Source organism: Varroa jacobsoni, unplaced genomic scaffold (assembly GCF_002532875.2).
Source record: "Varroa jacobsoni isolate VJ856 unplaced genomic scaffold, vjacob_1.0 contig00535, whole genome shotgun sequence".
Classification (NCBI taxonomy): Eukaryota; Metazoa; Arthropoda; class Arachnida; order Mesostigmata; family Varroidae; genus Varroa; species Varroa jacobsoni.
The window spans coordinates 67,778-93,108 of record NW_019214482.1 but is presented as its reverse complement, the minus strand read 5'-3'; the positions used below and the strand labels follow the sequence as shown (position 1 = coordinate 93,108).

Below are 25,331 nucleotides of genomic sequence, written 5' to 3'. Positions count from 1 at the left end.
ACCCTTGTAGAATCTCACCAGAAACGCCCAAACTACAGTTTAATAAACTGTTCATTTCAGGCCGTTTTCCATTTAGAGGGCGTAGCTGTTGCGGCCGCCGAAGAACGAATGTTGGCTTATTATAGGCAAGATAACCGACAGCTTCAAGTTACCACAAGTACTACGGAGGGTGTAGTAAGCAAAACCGGATCAACTTATAAAAATCTATTTTTCATCATTGGCATCATTTATAGCTTTACCTTGTTCAGGCAAAGAACGTGCAGGCAAAATGAAGAACCTTTGCTGTCGAAGGACTACAAGCTCTAAATCACACATGACCTAACACGGTATTTGCCCATTGCAGGCTGGAGAATACGCGATCTTGCACGTGCGATCCAATTTCTTCCTTAAAAACTTTTATTACTTGGTAATTATTGTCTTGTGAGCTTTGCTTGTAGATGTATTGATGCTAATTGGAGCTAACTGAACCGTTCGAATCCTTGCAGCTGTAGTGCTTCTTTGAGCGTTGTCTAAGTTGGTTTCAATTGTCCTTTCTTAAGGAATTGTTTCTTCCTAAGCTTCGCGATATTTTACGGTTCATGCTATACATAAAGTTTCAACTTAATTTCCAATTCAGACCATTTCGAAAGGGGCTGTCCTTCAGCAAGGCCGTATGGCCGTCCATGGTGTGGACCACACAGTGACATCGTTAGCCATTCCCCTCAGTGCCGAGATGGCACCCTCACTTCGAGTGGTCGTCTACGTTATCGAAGAGAAAAGTTATGAAATAATAGCTGATTCTGTCACACTCCCGGTCCGCGGCATCAACCGAGGAAATGTAAGTACATCACGAGCGCACATATCGCTAAAACTTTGACAGCACTACACGATACATAATACATATATGTTTATAGCTTTAATACGCGTTTTGCAGAACTATGTCTTAAATAGCAACGAACAAAACGTTCCGTTAACTTCTAACACACGTAGATGCCAGAAACGATTGTATCGGATCTATCGAGCATTATCTACAGTAGAGAGCTATCTATCTCTTTTGCTAGATCCAAATGGTTTAGCAAACAACCTAAAAAACACACGCCGCTAACCTCGTCTATGTTGGATTGTCTTTGTATAATGTATGTTTTACATTGCTCAAACATTTTTTCTACTTTATGGTTTAGTTATCTGCTGTAATGGCTGCCTACGTACCAAACGCCTTAGAACGTGCGTATTTCTAATTTAGCCATGATCGTATTTAGCTCTGATGCATTTAATAGTAAAATAAAATGCGTGTCCAAAATGGCATATTGCTTACCATCATTATATGAACGAGATGCATGTATATGTAAGCGTTGAATTGAGACAGACTTTCGTGGACTGTTTTCTACAGTGGAATCGCAAATTGATATGGCATTTGTATGGTGAATGACGATGTGTCGTCTTCGAAACTGAAGCACCGGGTACGCTTCTGCAGAAAAATTAGGTTTTATAACGGCACAGGGGACCGTGCGCGACAGAAAAGACACACGTCCAGTGCACATTTAACGGTTCTTCTTTGTAGGTCTAGACGTTGCTGCACAAATCTGGCATGAGTGAGCGTACGATGTATTTACAAAGGCCCAGAGTAGATGTCGTATGTCATAGACGAAAGACAGATGAAGGCAATCCAATCAAGAGACCGATGCTGCTAACTGTTCAACTACTGTCTTCGATTTTCCCTCGGCGATAATTTTTTTATCCTTGATTGCAAAAATAAACCGCGGACATTATTCTTAGTTTTCTCTCGACCTAGGGGATGTGCCTATTTTGAACAGATATAAATCAACTAACGTTGGTGTTTTGAGTCTGATGTCGAGAGAAGGATGCGCCATGCCATCATACTTATTTCTGAAACGCGAACGTCACTAAAAAGTCTTCTTCGGTTGTTTAAGCTGTAATATCTGTAAATAAACAACAGCTGTAACAAATGTAAATAAACCGAAATCTATGGCAAAAAATTATACGTCGTTCATGAACCCGTTCATAGAAATCCATCAATACAGAGTCAGCTACTCGCACATATAGCAGCCGAATAGCGTAGATATGAATCCGTAGAATTCTCATGTATGGAACATTATCGAGTCGGTATCTAATACGTCTTGACATAGCAACGTTGGCTCACTTCACTATTTTTTTTTTAAATCAAAAACCCGTTTCTAGAACTACCGGGTTATTGATCCATATCAAAACTAAGGCCGTGGGGGTGACTGCGCAACGAACGGAAAAGGTGCAAATATGTCGATGCAAAGGACCAAAAAAATATGGGGCGTGCAATAAGAACTTCCCCCATTTGAAGTTTAGGAAGGCGGCTTTAATGACGTGTGACTTTTCGTTGTGATAGAGCGAGCTGATCTGAAGTTGTCTGCTGGATCGTTTTTCGTGAATAGTCTGCTTTACTCGACTCAATTGGCCAACTATACGCGCAGATCAGTTGTCCGGTTCGGTGAATCAGGCCCTTACGCTTCCGCCAAACGCAAAGCATCGACTTTTTCTAACGAAGATATACTCAAACTCTGGGTCTTGGTTCCTGACGTTACCGATTCCAATCACTTGTTTATTTTAATATCGATGATAATTCTGTGTTAAAATTGCTCATTACAGCCGCTTAATACTCGACAGCGCGCAACAGGATAAAATGCAATGCCAAGCTGTACTCCCTTGTCGAATTTAGAGACTTAAAGAAATATCTAAGCCCTAGAGTTTTCTGTAATTCCAAGAGATTTGAAGTAGCTGACGATGGTGTTCTCATCTTTTCTACCAATTTTCAACTTGTTTGTCGGCCTTCCTTCTTCAAAACTGCTTTATATACTTAACTAATACAATTGGTCAGAGCAGAGGATTTCGGATACCATGTGAAAACCACTTCTGATCAGCCCTTTCAATGAAAACATCGTCGCTATACGCACAGCGAATGTCCCAGACTGTTCTAGTAGCGTGTCGGCTATTGCACGGCAAAATGCATAGTATACAATGTGTCGAAAAATACTTCTTCATCTAGAATTTGAAATGGCACCTATAACATAATACTGCTAAGCACGTACTAGAAGCAGACAAATAAATAAGGAAAAGTTGTAAAGAAAAATTGTGGAATTTATCAGATGAATCGAAGAAATATTCATTTGCGTTTTTTGTATTAGTTCCGTGTTTGGATTAACAAGCAGCAGGATCGACGCGGAGATTTGGTCGAAGTGGTAGCTGATTATACAACAGAAGCTATTGTCTGTAGTACCAGCCTTGATACGGATCTTATAGCGAATCAAGGTCGTAACGACATAACGCCAGTAGAAGTCATTCGAGCTTTACTGCGAATGGAGACCAATGGAACGCAACTTATTGGGGGCATAGCTAAGGATCGCAACGGAGGACCGGATGAGATTTTCTTCTATGCGACGCTCAACGCTGCTCCTGATGCCAACAAAACTTTTGACGTGAGTACAAGTCTCCTTCTGTATATAAGTTAATGCAAGTTCAACGGATATAACGATGCATCGTATTGTAACAGGCTCAACATTTTGACAACGTCCTATTGCTTTGTACCTTTGTGTATCGTGGGTAATACCGTAACATAATGAGTGCCTACGTTGTCGCCTATATATATAGACTGCCACTAGTGGACTGAAAACACTAGCAAGTCTAGAGCAATTAGAGCAAATAATAAAATACTATTACTATCAATAAGATAAAATGGTTCACTGAACTTTATGCGTATGACGTTACCAAACAGCCCGAGGCAAACATAAAATACAGTAGATGTATTCCGTTTTCCTACTGTCAAATATTCTTTTTTCGTCTTCATTTATTCTTCTTTCAGTACGCTGGTTTGGTTCTGTTTACCAATCTGGTATTGACCCAGTTCTACGATGAGACCTGCAATTCTAGTGATAGGCTCGCATGTCGCACAGGTTCCCAGTGCTACTTTGTCCGAGAGAGGTAAAATGCATAGAAACGTTTATATATATATATATATATATAAATGACCTTCGTCGAGTTGAGCCTAATTGGGTTTCTATAAGGAGCCGAGTCAACAGCTTTAGATTGATTTGCAGAAGCAAAGCTGAAGATAACTACATATTTTACTAAGGCAGGGTTTCCCCATTGTTAGTATACCCAGACGTCCGCAGTAACATCAGACAGCCAAAAACACAATAAAGAATTGTCTTTTTTTAATTCGATTTAAATCACCCTGCAAATATTAGCACTCTGCTATAGGAGAGATTTTCTTATTTTCCTGAATACATATTTGTTATATTCTTGGGTTTATTTAGGTGTGACGGCGTGCGCAATTGTGAAGACGGTTCAGACGAATCCGGTTGTGGAGATTTGCTTCGGGAAGACGAAGATTCATTTCTGTTTCACGTGTTCCGTCGGAACCGATTTAACAATTTCTTTGATGCGACCGGGTCTATGTTTGGGTACCATGACATCTATATGGGGTAAGAACGATCGCGGAGTTGTGTTCGTGTTGCGCCATCGTCAGTGAAATTAGGGGACAATCCTTGGTGCGAACGCGAACTACATGAGTCACAGAATTCGGTTTTACCGGCTTCTGCAGAAAAGCGACCCTTGTAATTAATAACGAAACACATTCTTACTACTATCATTGTTATGTTAAAAAGTAATGAGGCTTTTTCCTCATTGGATTTCTAGGAATCTTCGACAAATCTTTACTAAGACAGAGATTCCTAAGGCTTCTACGTTGTATCACGTAAACGCGATCGCCATCAGCAAGGAGTTTGGTTTTCAGGTCCTGAAAAAGCCTGTGCTAGTGAGTGAATAGAGTATTGTTATTATTATTATTATTACATAATATTTCCATGGTAAACGCCGAATGTTTAGTTACGAACATTTGACCGAAGGCAGCATTTACGCGTACCAGCGAACTAACAATGGCTATATGAATGTACCGTATCGTATGCCAGCATGATAGTACCCGTCCATTCTTCATGACCACCGAAGCTCCTACCGAGGCTGTCTATGGTGAGCAGATTGGCATACGAGTCATTCTATTCAATTATCAGCACTTTGAGATTCAGGCCGAGCTGATTTTGCACGACTCTGATGACTATCGTTTCGTTCATGTTGAACCGTTTGGTGTCGTCCACACCTATTCGCCCCGAACAACCCGTGGAGAGCACCAGCATGTTGTATTTGTGAGTATATTTCGTTTGCCACCCTCAAGAAACCCTAGTCAGTCAGAGTAGGCCAGTAATGAATTTGCTCAATAATTATTACTCTCGTAAGGCTTTCTAGTACGTGTGTGCTCCTACCAGAAATAACGTGACATATATACTTCGACCTTCGTATCGCAGATTAAGGCGTGGCAGCACATCATTATCCACGTTCCTGTGGTGTCGACACGTGTCGGGGAGGTCACGTTCAGACTGACAGGACGTACACAGGTGGCTAATGAACAAGCGGAAATTACGGTGAACTTTCTGCCCGATGGCGTTGGTCTGCAAATGCATCTGGCTATGATGTTCGACATGCGAGCGATTAGCAAGAATCTGAAGTACTTCGACTTCAATATTACCGATACGCCGATTATACCGTTTAACGAGACGCATAGAAGATACATGTTTGATTCTTGTAACGCAAGAATATCGGTCATCGGTAGGGCTAATCACTATCAACAATATCTCAATCTGAAAAAAAGTTTATGCTGCTTTGCGGCAGTTGTTATTATGATAATTGATCGAAAATATATTCGAACGTTAATTATCTGAATTAAATATATTTCCTAGCTTCTTTATAGCAGCTAGCTGGTAGGCCAGCATTGCATGATTCGTTGAGCTGGCTCTACAATCATCGTTAGATGTTGACATTTCAGAGAGCAAAGGACGTGTTAGAAGGAGGATATTGTAAACATGTAACTTTTTTCTATCGTAAACTTGTTCGATTAATACTTATTAGGCATGTATAATGTACGATGTATTTTTACATGGCAACTATCTACAAGGGCGTATCGTTTATTGCCAAAGGTGACGTAGTGGGCGCGAGTTCTGTCGATATTCCCGTACCTCTCGAAGAATTCGGGTTCGCCACAGGAGTCCAATCTGGTGAACATGCGTTATTTGACTTCGGCTATCACCTAGCTGTACTACATTATCTGCGACTCACCAACCAAATGAATCCAGATTCGTCGAAGAAATTGTTTGACCATTTAAACAAAGTCCTCGTCGACCAGATAGGCTATTTTCAGGCTGGCGGTTTTGCCATGTACAAGGGCGAGCCTAGCGTTTGGTATGTACACGGTAACTTGAAAGGTTTCAGGTAGTCTTCATTTCCATTACGTCTAGGTGCAACTAAAGTTCAAGTAGCGAGAATCTGTGTTAATAAAATAGAATTTATCTAATTTGCTCTAACTTTTGTTTACAGGTTGACAGCCCTTGCAGCGAAGATCTACCATTCTGCAATCTTTCCGGATTGGGAGTATAAGTTCTTGTTTATTGACCCTGAACTCATCGAACGCTCGGTGCGGTTCCTGCTGCAGTGCCAAGATGCGCAATTTGGCAATTTTTATGAAGTCAGTGGTTTGTCACATAATCGGCGCCACAGAGCATTCGTGAGTACGCTAAATAAATAAATAACATAGACTATTTTCGATACCGTACTAATGGGAACTGATCTTCTGCAGTCTGTTAACAATATCAACATATATAACACGTAGCTAATTTTTTTTACTGGAATAATAAAAGTCACCACTACTATTGCTGTCACAATAAAAAACACAATTTTTAGTGAACTCTGTTCAAGTTTCGCATAAACTAACAGTTTTCTGATAGTCTTTACTGTGCTTCTGATTATCATACACGACAAACTGTAGTGTATAAAATACGGAATCGATACTTCTGCCCTACAGATGCTGGATGATCGGCGTCTGATGCGCAATTTCCACAACGTCTCGTTAACTGCTCACGTTCTTATAACGCTTGCCAAAGTGACTGACACCATCACAGGAGTAAGAACTTAATCAGTATCCGTCTTTCGTGTCCGCTAATTTCTGCTATATCTACGTTTCTTGCATATACTATACACACATGATAAATATCGGATGTGTTCCCTTTTGTTAGTATATGAGCAATTATTAAGGCAGGACGACATGTTTTTTCCAGCCGATATTGGGCGAGTTAGCGGTTGCTAAGAAGGCGGCTGTACGTTATTTAGAGGAGCACATGCCACGCTTACGAAATTCATCCTACCACATGGCCATCACAACGTATGCGCTCAAGCTGGCTGATTCTATTCAAGCAGAAACCGGATGGACGATCTTGCAAACCATGCGTCGTGAAACAGGTACACTTTTTCTATTATAACAGTAATAACAGTAATAGTAACTATTCATATTATCGTTATATCAGTATCACGTGGAGATGTGAAATTTATCGTCGTCCAAATTATGTCAGCGCCTTTTGGCCCTCTTATCTGCGTCATAATAAATAAACGGAACTTGATTGTGTTAGGCTAAAATTCTAATTTTATTTGTTAATATATGTGTACAAGTTGAGCGTGAAATAAGCTGATTTATGTTAATGTTTACTCGAATTGAAAGGCACTATGCTTGCTCCTCTTCTTCTTTGTTGTTGTTTTTTAAAAAAGTTCTAGCTGTTTTGACGGAACCTTTCTCCGACTCCTTGCAGAGGGTATGATCTATTGGTCTTCAGTGGATATAGGGCCGGCCACGATCGTCTGGGAAGCCCAGCGACCCTTCTATTATGCAAATATGCCAGCCGAGGACGACGCGCTTGGTGTTGAAACAACTTCATACGCCCTTATGCTCATGATGGAGTTCGGATCCCAAGACGACGAAAGTCAGGTTGTTCGATGGCTGAACTGGATGAGATATACCGATTTTGGATTTGTTGGAACCCAGGTTAGTAAGAAACGTAAACGTTATCTCGTTTACGCCAGATAATATATGCGTACAAAATAAGCAAATTGAATCGTGATGATAATATGTGAGGCAGTGAAACCAGCATCCGAAACGTTGTGGCTAATCCATAAGTATTTATCTATGAGTAAGCATAAACGTTTGAATTTAAGTCGCTCTACATCGTTTGAATCCGGCAGGATACCCTATTGGCAATGGAGGCATTGACACGCTATTCCTTCCGGACGCATATTCGTGATGTAACCGATCTGAAGGTGTCAGTTCAGATAAGCTCGGTTCCTGGAACGTCTCGAAGCCTCTTCATTAATAAAGAGAATCTCGCAGAACGAAAATTCGTATCGGTAGGTTATCATCTCATCTCATCTCGTTTTATTACCCACCGCAGATATTGCGATTCGCTTATAATTTAAACACGTAATATTGGCCTTTATCTTTGCTAAATATCTTGCTAAAATATAACTGAAAAAATCGCAGTCGGGGACAATAACGAGCTATCGGGAAAGTCTTACCCTTGCAGGCAATTGCCACTGGCATAAATGACGGTCTTTTTCGTAACTCGCCTGTAAACGTGTATCAATCCAAGATAAAGATTTGGGGCTGATTTCAATGAACCAGATGCTTCACAGGGCCAAGGGACTTAGCATTACGGAAAATATTTCTAACAAAACAATGGAAAGTAAACTTTAAATGTATGGATTGCCTTGCCAGGAAGGACCAAATGTTTTCGGTCATGCGGAGGTTATCGCCGAGGGCGCGGGTCTTGCCATCGTTCAGATGGACGTCACGTATAACGTAGATCGGGACTATCTTCTCGTTCCCCCAGCCCAGGACGCGTTCGATCTCAAGATGAGTACTCGTTATTGGGGTCGTAACAAGTCGCATGTTGAAATTGAGACTTGTACAAGGTTAGTATTTTTATTAGCACCGTGCAATCCATTATATCTTCTGGTATCACTCAACGGCGTCTATATTTTATACAGTACTTAGCTTTACGCAAGACTGTATTGTCATCATATTAAAGTTGAGTATTAAACCAGCTAAGATTGAACGTTGTTTCGTGTTGATAGGGTCAAAATGGAGGCCGAACCACGACTTAAGATACAAGTTTATGGCCTGAGCCTGTGCCTGTACTTTTTCTAGATAAAAAAATGTTTTTCAAAGTATGTCAATATTATCGTGTTCTCTATAAAACCATTTTAGGTGGACTCTGACTCGTGTGGGAAACATGAGTGGTGCTGCGGTTGTAGAGATAATAGTTCCATCTGGTTACTATCACTACAGGCCTGTCATCGATCAATACGTGGCCAGTGGGGAGCAGCCTAGACTAAAAAGGGCCTTCCTCGCAGAAAGGTCGTATTCTCATTGTAAACAAAAAATATGTTTCATTATGTAATATGACATGTTGGAGACAATAAAGATGCATTTTGTTACAACGGAGTTCACGAGTCCAAACGCCATGCTCGTAATAATCGTAGAAATAAGAATTCACTTTACGTAGTTAACAAAGTTCAATTATGTAAAAGGAACTAATCTTCATCGAATGTATTTAATTTAGCTGCTTTAATCTTTGGCGGCAGTGCTTCCTTTTATAACTAGGTTTGATTGAGAGCTCTATCTTTCCTAGACTCAGTGAGTAGCTTTCCCCCTAAACCACTCTATATAGTATAGAATTAGGTCAGTTCTACATGATCTGCGCGCAAAAATGTTCTTCTGTTTGCTGCACTTCAACAGGTCGGCGGCGTTCATGTTCGATGCGATTCCAGCTTTTCAGTGGACGTGTTTCAAGTTCCAGATGCAACGATGGTTTCCTATTGCTAATTCTTCAAGATACCTCAAAGCGAAGGTGTACGAATACCATGCGCCTGGTAAAAGCCGCTTTTCAACTTTCTCGTATATATATATATATATATATATATATATATATATATATATCTGAAAGCAGAAGGAGCTTGTGATATTTGGACGTGATAAATAAAGCACTTCTATATATATACATTCTTTTCCAGAGCAGAGAATTAATTTCACTGAACGTATGGGGGCATGAACGTAACTTTTTTTTAGTGCCCCCGGGTCTTTTTGCTCTGTGTATAGTTGCTTGTAATCACTTTTTCGATATGGAAACGATTTGCTTGCACTAGAAGGCCCAGCCCGATTGGGTTGGGTGTTGGATTTATGTGGGATTTCTTTAATCTAGCTATAAAATACGTAGTAGCCATTTTCTGAACGATGGCCATATTCATGGCTTCCAAATCTAAATGCAATGTTCAAAAATAATTATAGTCTAAGTTAAAGCAATATCGCGAAATCTTCAGTTCTGCTACAGTAGTTGCATTATGCATTTTGGAATATTCGTAGCATCTGGAAAATTGACTTAATGCTGATTCAACAAAGTGATTTAGATATGAAACATATGATAAGAGACATTTCTGACATCAGTCATATTTTGCAGAGAACTACAAGGAGAAAATTTTTGAAAACCGTGACCTGTGGGTGCTCAACATATGCGAAGTGTGCGGTTCTTATCAGTGTCCATACTGTCCATTCTTCAGCGGAACGAGCACCATCTTAGCAGGTCACAATCTGTCAACTGGAGGAATCATCATTTCTACTTATCTAATAAGTTGCCTGTACAAAAACGGTCTTATCAGCGGCATTCATGTAAATACTGTTTAGATCAATTCGCCCACGATCAGAGAAAGCTGCCACGAAGCATTCTATTTAATCATGATGTAGAGCGTCCTACGGCTGGCTGTGCTAAGTATTAGCTAACGCCTTAATGAAACGACGGCTAATGTAAGAGGTGCGCTAAATCAGTGCAGCAAAACGACCGCACGTACGTAAAAAGAGTTCACTGATATGGGGATGTACGCCGTATTTTACAAAAAGGGTTTGTTCCGAAAGAGAAATGCCATACACAGGGATACCATGCATCTACATGAAGTTCGATCAGATGACTTCGTTTATCGATAACTTTAACTGTGTGTACTACATATGTATGAATAAGTTATGAAGTTTAGGTATGTAATGAACTATAAAAACGGAAAGTTTTTTTAAAAGTGAACTGATTCGAGTAATATCACATCTGTGAGTCGGAGGCGGATGGATGAGGTCCTGGTCGAGCTTTGTAAAGTTAGAGAGCCCAGCTAGCGTGCTTATACAGTTTTTACCGATTATGAAAGTGAGGAGCGAAAACCTTATTGCATTGTTATTGACACAAATAAACTGTAAATTGTACAAAAGTGATTATATGCATATTTATTTCTGCATATTAAATAAACAATTGTGTAGCCGAATAACACTATGCAGTTGATTAATAACTTAATCATAAAAGAAGACGTCAGTCTCTTAAAGGTAATACATTAAATCTGTCAATCAAGTGTTTTGTAGAAATAAAATTAGCTAGCAGATAACACAAAACAACAGAATTTGAATATTGGAGGCGAACTGCTTTATTAGCACGCTACGGAAAAAATAAAAAAACTACTGCTCGGTGGAAACTCAGCATCGAAAAATCTTCGGTGTATTAAAATAGTCGATACTGATGATGGAGTGGTAGGCGCTGACAGTTCTGCTATAATTAACTGCTATTAATTAACTGATAATTAAGGCAACAGCTATTTATTGTCCTAGGTTAAAAAAATGCGCAATATAGCTTTTATCACGGCAGCATTTCTCAGAAAATCTCTCAGATCTCAATCAGCGGGAAAAAAAATGTCTTGTTCTATAGACATTGTATCTATAGCGTCGGCAACATTGACATTAAGTAGTTTTTCCTTGTATTTTATCGCAAGAAAGCACAGTGCATCATTGCTTGAAAAAAAGAACCAATTATTCTTCATTTAACTAACAGTGGTGAAACGGAATCAGGGAACCCGTTATATTTACTATCTACCGAGATACATCATTCTACTCTGATTGGTATATCAGTTCCTTTGCTATTTCTGTGAAATCCAGTCGAGTCATTGACGGACCGCCTCAGCCACAGTAGAAGTCAATGCGTCCATTCTTCCCTCGCGCTGACGGAGAGAGCCGACCGCCAGCTGTTTGGCGCGAAGCCCTCTCTTGGTATCGCGTGGAGGCACATAGATCTCTTTCTGGGACACACACACTTGTCAATTCTGGAGAAACAGTGTTTTATGATATTCATTTTAGCTCATAACGTGAGTGTAATTCGGAATTTGTGTATGCAAACAGTTGCTAATTATGGATCTTGATAAACAGCTACTTGGGGCAAAGGTGAAGATCAAGACATGGGAGAAACAATTTATAAGGCTCAATCTTCGAGTTCCTGAGTCGGCGGACATAAAAACAGCTCCGGCCGATATTCGAGGTAAAAACCAGCGTGGCTTTATTTTATCAAATATAAAAGTATTAGAAGTATTTGTTGGACTGCTCTTAACTGGTAGATACTGAAATACACCCGGCAAAGCGCGCGTGATTTTAGCTGCTTTATTCTGCTTATACTTTGATGTTTCTAAAAAAAAGCTGTAGAGTTAAATTTATTCTGTAATTTACTGCCGATATAATATGCAGAAGTATTAAATATGTTTGTTGTTAAGCTTTCAGTTAACCTCATAGCTCATAGTCAGAAAATCTAGTTTTCGAACTATACATATCTCTAAGAAAACGTATGTAATTTTAGTGTGCTAAAGTATCTACGTTTATTGCATTCGAGACACAATTAAAACAAGGACCATAAAAACAAAAAGTTGTTTTAAACGTAAAAAAAAACGTTTTAAAGTAAGAAAGCTTCTAAACTTCACACAATGTTATGACGCGACAAAATTACAGTTAAAATATTAGAATATAGCTAGTAAATGGATCTAATTATTTGCTCTTGATTGTATTGATCTTAATTTGCATTCTTTCTTCTCGGTTTCATCGCCAGCCGCGTATGTCGCGTATTTCAGATATAAAAAGCGTCAATCCGAAGCGGATGTTGCCCAACGGCAAAGTAGTGATGACAGCGCTGAAGTTTGGGGTGAACACTTCAATGTCAAACATGTAGGAAACCCGTTAATAGAACCAATTAATTAAATATTCAAGTAACAGTTAGTCTAGTAAATAGTTACTAATAACTATTTAGGTATTTCGTGCACGCAAACAGTAGACTGATTTGAGCTCGTTTACAGTATTACATTTTACTATTACGAAAGTAGATATATAATTAATCAATGGCTTTTTCTCGTTAAAGCTCCCCGGATCATAAAAGCTTTAAAATTATTTACTGTAACAGCAATGAATGTTTAAATTTCACATATCTAAGTATACATATTTTATAGCGTGAAGCGGGACAAAAAGCTTGGTCGACACAGGAACGGTTTGCCGACAAAATAAAGAAAACGGTATTAAGCGGAAGTCCTCTTTGGCGTAGCGGACTGGGGAAACAAATTCCATCGCTGGCGCCATGTCAAACAGAGAATGAGACCCCAGTGGCTATTGAAATTGTTAAAGAGCGTAAGGTTTCTTGTCATGATGGGAATCCCTCTGCAGCACAACTGGAAACGGTTAGGAGTTAAACTACGAAATTTACTTTATCCATTAACTTGACTAAAAATTATACCGTCCTGAAGAGTACTTTCTTCCTTTCCACAGAAAAGTCCAGCTTTTCTGAGGTAATGGTACAGATCTTTAAATACAGCTGTTTACAGTGATGGTCCGTGATTATATGAACAAGCTATTAAAAATCATAAAATAACTTTGTATTCGAGTACTAACCATAAGGTTATTATTAACTTTTCTTGATGCGCACGTTTCGCTTCTGTAGGGCCATAACTCCGGAGAGAATAATTTAACCGGGCAGTCGGTAGATAAACTTTTGGATCTAGATAACGACCTCTGCGATACTGCACAGGCTGCTGACGAAGCGAACGATGCCGATACAAATAGCCCACCATTGAGAGGTATTGGAAGCCCCGTTAAAGCCCAACAATTGATGAAACATCGTGCTGTCTTTCTCAACAGGAATCTCAACGCTGATTGGTTAGAAAGAAACGCAGGTGTGCACAAATTAATGGTGTTTTTTTGATCTTTCACACATATTACATGTTTTTGATATGTACTAATGTTCGTCGTCGTCGTCACTGCCCTCTTCACTCCGTGCTATCGTATGTTGTCCAATTATAGAAAATGGACGCACAAATGTGTGCTGATTGAATGATCTCCATGAATAATAGTATTATTAAGAATAATAAAAAGTTATTTACTATGTATTATTATTTTTTATCTTGATGGTCTAAATGAATAATTTTACTTTGCAAAAGCTTGGTAAATTTACCACTGCTATAGTTATAAACAAAACTGATAACCGACAAGACAGAAAGTTTGTTTTTTTTAAAGATATTTCAGAGGTTTCTAAAAAACAACCGGAGGAAGTAACATCATCGATGAGTCCTTCGGCTGTTCTGGAAACAAAGATGATACCTCAAGCAGGGATCCGTATTAAGCTCAGTCAAATAAAAAACTTCCAAATCGATATAAAGTCAGCTTCAGAGGTGGATGAAGCCATTAAGAATGCCAAGGTACGCGTCGCTGTTAGATCTGTTCGCACGAAACAGTATATGGCTGCTATACGTGTGCGTCCGTTTTTAGAAACGTATTATTGCAAACAGTTATATTGGCATCGTCTCTCAATCTACCTCAATGGCTGGCAAGGTTATCGATCGAAGACTATCCGCCAGAAACGTTACAATAATATGCTATTTACTTAGGAAAAGCTTATTGAGTGCCACCGTCTATTGCAGCAGTTCATCGCTAACCAATGTTTGCTACAGATGTTTACCACACAGGTTTACTAGGAACTTGGTAACAATCAGTTTTTGCATAGACTGCTATGTGTTAGGCATATACTAAGAGAATTTAAACATCTGGTAGAATAGATGCTATGTATTCCAGTAAAAAATGCTGCCCAAAAAGTTATAGGCTACATTATCCTTCTTTTAGAATTCTTTCGCTTTATTATTGATTTTAAACATTTCTAATTAATAAGAATTAGAAACGTTTAAAAAACTTTAATCATTTTTCCATTTATAGTGTATTTTAACATTCTGCTCATTGCATTTTGAGTAAAGTCATATCATCCATATTGCTGCAGAACGCTACCATAGCTGGACACTCCGATGCAGAGCTCGGTGAAACCCTTGAAAAGCAGGAAATTCGGCCAACGGACGACGTAATATCTTTCGAAGATGAGTTCGCACAGCAAATGAAAGGCCGTTCTGATACCGCGAATGTTCGTCGTATGAAGACCCATCATAAATTCAATGCTCAAACCAAACCAGTAGAAGACGCTGTTTTAGACAAGGAAGAAATTGTTATTGATTGGAAGGTCGTCGATCACGACTGGCAAGACGACATCGAGCTTGAAACCGAACATAGTAAGTCGATAACTAAGGTCGATATAAAACTAACATTATATTCAACGCACGAATACCTCTTACAAATAACAACAAAAATAGTCCTTAGTCTTCATGGCGCATTAGTAACTTGTCGAGAGGATAGGATGTGATATAAAAAAAATTAAATGATTACATATTGCATTACACTCTCATGTGTGCTTTGTGTGTATTCCTTTCGATGTATTTGTAAAAGGTGAAACGCCACAGTATGGCATGGTAAATGGTGTGAAAAAAAAACTCTTTTAGCCATTGCGATCTATAGTAGTACAAAAGAATATCGAGTTCATATATCTTATTTTTCCAGCCCCAAAGAGGCAAGGCAGCAGGATAATGGAATCGAGCTTAGAAAATCGCGAGGACAACGGGACGAACGAAGATAACAAACGAAAATTTATTAGTGCAAATTCCCCTGAAAAGCACATAGGAACCCCTGCATCTCGAAATATCTTGGACCCGTTTCAATGGAATGAACAGGAGCGTCGAGATGAGTCCACAAATCAGCCTGTGCGGCAACTTTATCCCAAGTGTGTACGATCTATGATAAAAGTATGCGTATGCGTGTGTGTGTGTGTGTGTGTTTATGTAGAGTTTATGAAATTCATTTGAGCGTGCTTATGTAATTAGTGTGGTTTAGCGCATTTACGTTCCTTTCAGCGTACGGGACTCGCACGAATATATTCGACCATTTTCAAATGTAATCACGTACTGTCGTCTTTATTTTAGAGAAAAAGTTCGCGTAGCAGAAACAGACAAGGCTGATGTTAAGGAACTTCGAAAGAAGGGAGTAAAAGTTCACGCTTTAGCAAAGCGGCAACTGGAAATTAAACCACAGAGAACCAAAACTAAAAAATTACCGCCTGAAACAACCTCTTCAGTAAAAATTGGACGAAAGCGTGCTCGGAATACCAGCGATGATCTTATTGGTCAAAGCGAGGAAGAAGTAGGCCAATCATTTTTTTTTTCATTATCATCCAATAATATCTATATAATATAACAAGTCAATATCCAAATGATTCATCGTCAGAAAAATAGACTAAAGTAGATAGTGTATGTACATAGAGAATGACTTTCTGCGTTTACACACCTGTATACCATTATACTTCTTTTTAGCATGTATGCGCTTTGCAGATTGTTAGGAGGTATACTGGCGCTGAAGGCAGCGAAAATGAAAGTCAGTTGATTGACGGAGCGGTTAAAAGAGCCAAAATGTCAGTGAAGTCACCTGATGACTATGAAGAAGATTGTTCAGGCAGTGTTAGCTCAAAACCCATAAAGATGACTAGCATAGAAAGGTGTGTATGCTTTTTTAGTTCTATTTAGCGTACCACATCTGCAAAAGGAAATCTCTTTAATCTCCTCTATTTCATATTTAAGTATTGTCAGGCTTAAAAACTTATGATCTTAGCCAGCCTGAACAATTTTAAGCCAATTGTGAAGTTGAGGCCGATCATCCTGCCGCGACTGCATTGTTGACACCTCACATATTAAATGATGAAGGTAGATCTATAACGAGTTTTCCATAGAAAATTTGGAAGTATTCGAAGACATGTCAAGATAAAAAAAAGGGTAATGCATAATAAATAAATTGTACAAATGTATTGCGAACAGAGTAGCTAGCTTGCTTGTAAAGTCAGACCACGATACAACTTCCAGACGTGATATTATTACGTTTTCCAGACGAATGACAAATGGTACATTGAACGAAAACTTCGTTAAAGCCAACCTTCGTAAAAAAACGTACTCGCGGGGTTTGAAAAAGCTCAATTTTAAGAAGTATAAGTTCGAACAATGGAAACAAGCAAAACAGGAAAGTCAGAGCGGATTGTGTAGTTGGGGTGAACCTGATAATGACGTTCGTATGAGCAAAGTGGAGTGCTTCAAATGCGGCGGCTTTGGTCACTGGGCTAGGTAAGTGGTGTTAATACCACCATAGTTATTATCTACGAATTAATCTTCGTACAGTACGGAGCACGAATAACGACTTTATTAAATGTCTAGAAATAGTTAACCTTATAACGCGTACTTAGTTTTCCTTAGCTTTTGTCCTATATAATCAAAGATCCTATTAACCGAATACTTGCTAGCGATAGAAATGGCCATATCACATATCCGCGAGATAGAAATCGCAACTACCATAAAGCACTTGATTCTAATGAATTATGAAATACTCGAGGCGGGAATTCATTAGACATACCGTTTTGAGACAAATGCACAATTTGTTACCGGCTTGAACAGCGAAACACGTTAAGGACGGCTAGTGAATCGAATTTATGTTTACTGTTTGCCATCGATAATAAAGGTACTGTGTTTCGAAAGCAACATCTGCTCAGGAGAACAATGAGCCTCCAGAAGAGATTCATATCCCGACGCTCGAAGAAGCTGCAGCTCTTGCGAAAGGTATCCGGAACGCTGAACCAGTACAGCTTACTTCGCCTAAACAAAACCAGCCAAGTACGTCATGACGCTATACCAATGTTAGCTCATGTATAATGAATAGCTTCCTAGATTCGGATCATCCTAGCAATGAGATAGATTAGCATTTTTTTAGGGCGGCCCAAGACACTATACGATGTAAAGACAAACATAGTCTTCACAGAGATAGCCTCACACTGATAACTGTGTATCCATTCGATTAATTTTAGCCTCATCAAGAGTCGCCTCTGCACAAGGGTCCGCGGTATTACGACTGTGCGTTGCTGAAGCTGCAAAACTTGATTCACATGAATTGTGCTCGTCTGAAGTTAAAAGTAGTCAATTCGAAGTAGACGAAACGGAGGAAGAGATTGAACAAGTGATGTCACGAATTCCTCTTGATTATACGAAGAAAAACGATACCACAGACAGCAAAAACCAAGGCGAGGACGCTCGTTTTAAGACCATTGTACCTCTTGAACCGATCGATGGTTTAGAGGTAAAAAGGTATCTACACGAGCTAGGATTTCAAGAGTTCCGTCCCGGCCAAGAAGCTGTTGTCAACAGGATACTTAAAGGTTTGTAGCTCGTACTAAACAAGCTACGTGGGAACTGAATGCAACAGCAGATGTGCAAATTGTGTTTACTTTGGCAGGATTCGGTAAATCAGACGAATGAGGCGCGCAGTTATCCAATGCAAAAGTACGTTCACCTTAACAACAAAAAGGGTGTACTGTTGATCACTCTATGGTATTTTAAATCAAATGCAATTAAATTATATATTACGAAATCCCCGACGATTTATATCGTATAGGTAATGTCTTGAAGGTAAGATGTATAAACATGTTTTTTACACGAAGTTTATGATGAATGTTATATGATGTGTATAATATAGGACAAGGGTTAAGAGTTAGACTAACCAGAGGGAAGCCCGTTTACCAACACGCTTGTTGAACGTCTTCTTCCGTGGGCTTCCCAGAACAGTTATGAACAAAAATTGAATTCAGTTCGAATTAATAGAAACACTATAAGATCGTACCTCTTTGCAGTGTAGATCTTATCTTTGCCTTGGTATTTCAGGTCAGTCAACGCTTATGGTGTCTTCAACTGGTTCCGGTAAATCGCTGTGTTATCAGCTGCCAGCGTACATTTACGCGAACAAAATGACTTGTGTCACCCTTGTGGTATCACCGCTAATTTCACTGATGGAAGATCAGGTCACAGGCTTGCCCGGCAAACTGAAGGCTGTGTACCTTCACTCAGGAATCACACCGCAGCAGCGCGAAAAAACAATTGAGCTTATCAAAGAAGGACAGGTTAGTAGTTTTATGTATGTAAATTGTTTTAGAAAATAAATCTTATTTGCCTTGTCAAGATAGTATTTTGAAGATGGTTCTATAATCGTATGTTGTTGCAAAAACTGCTATTTCCTTTACGCTTTTTTGTTGTTATTATGTTCCCCATTTTCAGGTATGATACTAAGAACTTTCGCTAATATGTTACCTCTCGACTATTCATTTGAAAAGCGACCATTGGATTTCTTGCAGGTCTCTATTTTACCAACGCATTTAAGCCGATTATTTGTGCTCTCTAGGTTCATGCGGTCTTGGTTTCGCCAGAAGCTGTTGTTGCTGCTGGCCAAGGCGGTTCTCTTTTGGCAGGTCTTCCACCGATCGCATTCGCCTGCATTGATGAAGCTCATTGCCTCTCTGAATGGTCACACAACTTCCGCCCATCTTACCTTCAACTCCACAAGGTAAATGCGTTATATACATTATTTATAAAATAAAAATGTTCATAAGACAAACGTATATACCTGTCAACAGTACTATTGATAATTGAAAATGTTGGTAACGACCAATAAAGCCAATCTTCATCTGATAGAGGTTTGTAAGGTTTCGTTAATTTAGGAACGTGCTGTTAACTCACAGGCTGTGCTCCTTGCTCAGTGACATGATTTAATTTTGTACTTGATTAAGGTGTGTTAAGTGTTCCTCGTTGATATAAAAGTGAGGATCCTAAAGGGAAGAAAAATAAAATCTTACAAAGTACACGTCTATTGCTAGTACATGGCGCAAACTGATAAGAACAAAAACGATTCGGTTGTTACGGCTGCTGGAGTCACAAAATATCAAACTCCTACGTAGACTAGTACATAGACTCCAGCTAGTGTTAGCCGTTAGAAAAGCCAATGTTCGATTGACAAAAAACGTTTATATGAACGTGCTTGAGATGGATGAAGCGCCACATGTATGTTCATTTTCGATTAATCGTGCAGTTAATCAAAATGTATGCGCATGTACAATAAAGGAAGCAATTTATGCTCATTAACACTAGACAAAATACATACTTTGGTTGAAATACATAATGCTCAGTTTGGTCTTACGCAGCAGTAGCATCAAGCGTGCTTACTCTGATGGCTGTCATGCTGAGTCTATCGAAGAAACTCAGCCATCGTAAGGTCTCAGCATATCATACGGCATTACGCCAAATCAATTCTATAGAAACAAACCGAGAAATTTAACAAGCTCGAGAAGAGGCGCAAGCCTTTCAGCGCCGTCTACGGGCACCTTTGGGATGCATAACAGCTCCTGCACTGATGACATACAGACGATTTCTTTTTTTCATGAAATTAGTTAGAGAGTAGTTAGATAGAGTTTCTTAACTTGTTTTATCAAAAGAAGGCCGCAAGTATCATACAATGTTACTCTATTGGAGTACGCAGAAAACAAAGACAAAAGACAAGCCATTTGGACATAAAACCAAAATCGTGAAATGCTACTAGTTTTAGTAATATTACAAAATAATGATTACTTCATAAAGGTGCGTGTTTTTTGACGATGTAGTTAAAATAATTCCGCAACTTACCTGCTACGTTTCACTTTATCATCATTGTTCGAACCGGTCGTAACGACACAGACGCTTCGTGAGAGACTGGGTGTCCAATGTGTTTTGGCGTTAACGGCTACAGCTACAAGATCCACTTGTAAAGATATCGCTCACCACCTACAAATCGACCAAGATGGAGTTGTCGGTTTGTTTAAGCTACCGGACAACCTCGTGCTCACTGCCTCGAAGGAACTGGATAGAGACAGGGTCAGTTATTACAGCATTGTTGTTATACATGATATATGAGGAAGTTATTATATATATTTTCTTTAACAAAGTGGAATTAACGATCTCGCTGGACTTCACGTCTTCGGATATTTTTCCGTTCTAACTGAACCACCGTCTCATCTGCAGTCATATTTGCAGGATATACCTTCTCTTAAAAGCAACTAGGACAGAACAAAATGAATTTTATATGCATTTCAGGCTCTGATCAATCTATTTAAAAGCGAGCGTTTCTCATCATGCAACTCTATCATCGTTTACACAACTCGAAGAGACGAGACGGAACGATTAGCTGCTCTCATTCGGACGTCGATGCAGGACAAATTAAGGTAACCAAAAAATACATATTTCTTCTTCGTAGTTGGTTCCGTTACGAATTTAAAGCGTCTAGGTTGTAGCCTCATGTATACTTGCTTAAACAAAGGGGTCAACAAAGAGTTCGCGGCTGTGTATTGATATGGCATTGAATTATAAAACCTCGTACATTTTCGAAGGCTAAAATGTGCTGATTTTTTCGCAAATATAATAAAACAGACTTTTTAGTTTATACTTACGCAGATCTGTTTCTCTACAGAACAAATGAACAATTGGCCAAAATGAAGCGACAGCGAAATAAAGCTCGAGACGTCCTTTGCTGGGATGCTGAGGCATATCACGCGGGACTTACGCCAGCTAAGCGAAAATCTGTTCAAAACAAATTTATGAGAGGCCAAATTCGCGTAGTAGTAGCCACCGTCGCTTTTGGAATGGGCATAGACAAAGCTGATATACGGTAAGCTTCAAAGTTATTACATCTTTCACGTGTGAGAGCAATTCAGGTATGGTAAGATGCACCAGAAAAATAATTTTTTTCTCTACTATTGTTGAGGGTATTTATTCTTGTCGCTGTCGGTGTATAGTAACGGTGAAATAGGACTAAAGACAGATGTATAGTCGTTTTACGCGCAAAAACTTTATTCGGTATATATCGATGTAAGTCGATGAATGTCTAAGGTGTTGAATGCGTTTCAATTTGTGCAAACTAGGAGACAACCGTAACTATAACTAGCATTTTGTCGACAGGGCGGTTATTCACTATAACATGCCAAAAAGTTTCGAGAATTACGTTCAGGAGGCCGGTCGAGCAGGACGAGATGGGCAACGAAGCGACTGTCATTTGTTCCTCGAGTTCAAAAACGAAGACAGAAACGATATCAAACGGTGCGTAGACCACCAAGAAATGTAAGAATAAATATGTGATCATTCCACAGACAGTACCATTTATAGCTGCTATGTCGCAGGTTTTGACCAAAAATAAAAGTTTTTTTTTAACTTTAGAAAAATGGTAGTATCGAAAATATAGAAGTATCTTATTCCCTTGTTGTATATGTATATTCTCTGCGCCATTTTGCAGACATATATTCGCTGACTCGACGGACCGGTTTGTACTGCGCAAGTTTTTAGAAAAGGTGTTTGAGCCGATGAAGCGCCTTAAGGACGCCATACACAAAATGCCTCACTATGAGGTGGCCCTCAATATTGAACAGATGATCGAGTACTTGGATATGAAAGAAGAAAGTGGGTTTTTATACTGTGATATAGTTTTTGAGCTTTATTTCGAAACTTTTCAAAACATACGTTCATTTCGTTAGCTAATAGGGTTCGAAATTCTGCTTGCTAGGCACTGCGTTTTTTCAGTCACCTAATCGTGGGAAAGCTATTGATACGTTTGACTATACGAATAATTAGAACGCGCACATGTGTGGTGAATGTTGTAATTGCTTATACAAACGTGCGTTATGGTTGTTTATGGTTATAACACACTTTACGTTGCAGACATACTCACTTTGATGTGCTTCCTTGAATCACATCCAAATAAGTTCATTCAGCTAAAACATAGGGTTTATGGAACTGCGACGGTGAAATGCTATGGAGGACCTTCGCAGTTTGCAGTAAGTTATAGAGCACTTAACTGTAATGTCACGTATATTCTAACGGTTGTCTCCTGAGAGCCAGTCAGAGAGCTGGAGGGAGTTTTAAATTAGTTACTAATAAAAACCACATTGACAGTTTCATAAACATAGAAAAACTATTATTACCATTTAAAAAGTTAAGTCAATGAGCTGTAATTATGAGCACAATATGAACAGTAACGGTCCTGCGCTTCCAGTCTGTGCGAAATCGGGGAGTCTAAAAAACAGAGCAATTGCACTAAAACCCCTATTTATTGTACGTGTTTCTGGACATGTGTAGATTAGATTTTATTCACCGCGCGAGGTAAATATTCGGTAATGGTCTAATATCTGTTCATTTGCTGTCTCAATTCATCAGTCTTTGGTAAAAACGTCTCCAGCACTGGCTGCTGCTTTGGCTTTAAAGAAGAAATTTGGTGAGTTGAAAGATGATGAGAAACCCATGAATACGATGAGTTTTCCAGTGGTTGAAGTGGCCACTTTTATGGGCTGGGACTCAAGGCTGGTCAAAAGAGACCTCAAGAAACTCGAATGGGACGATTCACGAGTTGCCGCAGGTGGCTCATATCGTAAAACAGGTCAGAAGCTAGAGTTTGTTAGATTTCGAAATCTATGACATAGTAATTTTGCTTACTGGTGCCTACCTTTCATCTATCTTGGAGTTAAATTTTGAGCAATCTAATTTCTAAACAAGGTAAGACGTAACAAATTTTGCTCAATTCGTCTCAATCATCCTGAACAGAAAATAAGTTACGGAACGTTTTCCTTTTCCCTTTTTGTGATTCTGGCAGGTGTAATAGTTGAATTTTCTGATATATGCTTCCACCTGTATGTGTCATCCGATTTGGGTAACTTAGACGAGGACGAAGTGCTGGAATATCTTCTCGAACGAATTACAGAACAAGAAAAGTTACAACTTGAAAGGTTGACCAAAGTTTTCAGTGCATTTAAGCACGTTGCTCTTCAGTCAGGTAAAGCATGACCAACTGTGCTTTAACAAATAATATTAAACTATTCGAGTCACTTTCTAATGTAGGTATTCATCAAAATGTCTTAGGTATTTTAAGAGATGTATGCACATGCACCCTAAAATATGTAGAAGCGGAAATGACATTCGTGCTTATTGACTAGGGGAGGGAGATGACGAAGTCGATATAGAGCGCAGTAACCGATTAAAATGGATCATTGAGAACTACTTTAACGAGGAACCTCTGGGCATTGAAGTGGATGAAGATTTCAACAAGGTAATTTCCGTTTCGACATAATTTGCAACTATAACATAATGTAGCACCTGCATACTTGATCATTAGACAATAGATATTCACTTCGCCAATTGTAGATTTGCTTTTGTACACACATTTGTCGAGTCTATTAATTCAAATTTTAGCCGCACCATGCTACAAATTAAAACGAGAAATACTCAACGAGCGTTTAAGATTGAATCAGAAGTTGTCATTTTGGACGCGATTCTTAGGTTTAAATATGTGGTACGTTATGGCTCACATGGTCACACGTACAAAACGTAAATTAGATGGAATTGTTTTTTTCTCTATTTGACAATTTATCTATAGGCAAGTACTGAAGACATAGATGAGGACTACCTTCGAGGAGACATTCGATCACTAATTCACTCTCAGCCTGATCAAACTTTTACCGGTAGAGCCATCGCTCGAATCATGCATGGTATAGCTTCACCGAATTACCCCGCTCAGGTGTGGGGTCGTCTTCGACGAGTCTGGCGTAGTCATCTAGAAGTAGACTTTCAAACGCTCGTACGGATCGCCAATAACGAAATCGTTCGGTGGAGGTCAGGTATTAATAATAGTTAGTCAGCAAATCAATTAGGACCTTCATCCGGATTACAGTGTCTGCTTACTAAAACTACTTGATTTTACACATGTTTTTTGAACCTATCCTTTCGCTCCAACGATATGATAAAACTAGTTGGTAGTTGTTATTTAACCGAAATACGTAGTGAAGTTCTAAGAAATGTCAATTTTTTTTTAACTGTATTTTTTCAATGCATTGTGATATGCTAATAGATAATTGAAAACAGTGTAGGTACGTATATCGTCCATACGAACCGCACATAATAATATGTGCGTTAATAAAAGATAAAAAAAAATGATAATTTCCTCATATATTTACCTTAGTATGTTTAGTTATAAGATATGATACTGAATTATCGGAACTATGGGTCTGTATACAGTGTATCTGAATGTGTATCTTAGCCAGTTAATGAGTATTTTTAAGCTAAAGTGAAGACGAACAAATTTTATTTTCTTCTCATTGTAGAGTATTTTGTATAAATAAAAATAGAATATTTGTGATGTGATTTTAGAATTTATCTCGAAGAATATGATATAGATCATTTCTAAAACCACATTGGGAGTCCCTGCGTACTCCCAAAGTATTGCTAATAAATGACAACAATAAGCACAATGTGTCTTGTTCTGTGTTTAGCTGGAAATTAACTGCTAGTTCAGGGTTCCACCAGAGAATGATTTGTATGACAAGACTTTTTGATTCCTAGCGCTAAGACTTATTAGA

At 39.0% G+C, this 25,331-nt stretch overlaps 2 protein-coding genes across 2 annotated transcripts in view; both read left to right on the top strand.

Annotated features, from left to right (window-relative positions):
- Nucleotides 1-11,149, top strand: part of LOC111271329 (CD109 antigen) — a 37,665-nt gene extending 26,516 nt beyond the window's left edge. The window contains exons 10-28 of the mRNA XM_022852059.2: nucleotides 61-174; nucleotides 344-406; nucleotides 617-817; nucleotides 3,156-3,446; nucleotides 3,830-3,948; nucleotides 4,284-4,451; nucleotides 4,666-4,783; nucleotides 4,938-5,168; nucleotides 5,328-5,628; nucleotides 5,997-6,258; nucleotides 6,394-6,580; nucleotides 6,878-6,976; nucleotides 7,131-7,311; nucleotides 7,656-7,888; nucleotides 8,086-8,247; nucleotides 8,615-8,811; nucleotides 9,107-9,256; nucleotides 9,638-9,771; nucleotides 10,356-11,149. Coding sequence (XP_022707794.1) covers nucleotides 61-174; nucleotides 344-406; nucleotides 617-817; nucleotides 3,156-3,446; nucleotides 3,830-3,948; nucleotides 4,284-4,451; nucleotides 4,666-4,783; nucleotides 4,938-5,168; nucleotides 5,328-5,628; nucleotides 5,997-6,258; nucleotides 6,394-6,580; nucleotides 6,878-6,976; nucleotides 7,131-7,311; nucleotides 7,656-7,888; nucleotides 8,086-8,247; nucleotides 8,615-8,811; nucleotides 9,107-9,256; nucleotides 9,638-9,771; nucleotides 10,356-10,579 — 3,435 coding nt within the window. The 3' untranslated portion in view covers nucleotides 10,580-11,149. The remainder of the gene's footprint in view (nucleotides 1-60; nucleotides 175-343; nucleotides 407-616; nucleotides 818-3,155; nucleotides 3,447-3,829; nucleotides 3,949-4,283; nucleotides 4,452-4,665; nucleotides 4,784-4,937; nucleotides 5,169-5,327; nucleotides 5,629-5,996; nucleotides 6,259-6,393; nucleotides 6,581-6,877; nucleotides 6,977-7,130; nucleotides 7,312-7,655; nucleotides 7,889-8,085; nucleotides 8,248-8,614; nucleotides 8,812-9,106; nucleotides 9,257-9,637; nucleotides 9,772-10,355) is intronic.
- Nucleotides 11,150-11,989: 840 nt separating this feature from the next.
- Nucleotides 11,990-25,223, top strand: RecQ4 (RecQ4 helicase). The gene is made up of 24 exons (XM_022852058.2): nucleotides 11,990-12,236; nucleotides 12,795-12,910; nucleotides 13,189-13,413; nucleotides 13,674-13,905; nucleotides 14,246-14,427; nucleotides 15,000-15,282; nucleotides 15,608-15,827; nucleotides 16,027-16,243; nucleotides 16,432-16,595; nucleotides 16,981-17,211; nucleotides 17,603-17,754; nucleotides 17,946-18,293; nucleotides 18,796-19,031; nucleotides 19,310-19,471; nucleotides 20,635-20,811; nucleotides 21,031-21,158; nucleotides 21,404-21,601; nucleotides 21,892-22,029; nucleotides 22,223-22,386; nucleotides 22,645-22,760; nucleotides 23,140-23,359; nucleotides 23,573-23,752; nucleotides 23,913-24,025; nucleotides 24,353-25,223. The coding sequence occupies exons 1-24, from the start codon at nucleotides 12,110-12,112 to the stop codon at nucleotides 24,608-24,610; spliced, it is 4,587 nt and encodes a 1,528-aa protein (XP_022707793.1). The 5' UTR covers nucleotides 11,990-12,109; the 3' UTR covers nucleotides 24,611-25,223.
- The last annotated feature ends 108 nt before the right edge of the window (nucleotides 25,224-25,331 follow it).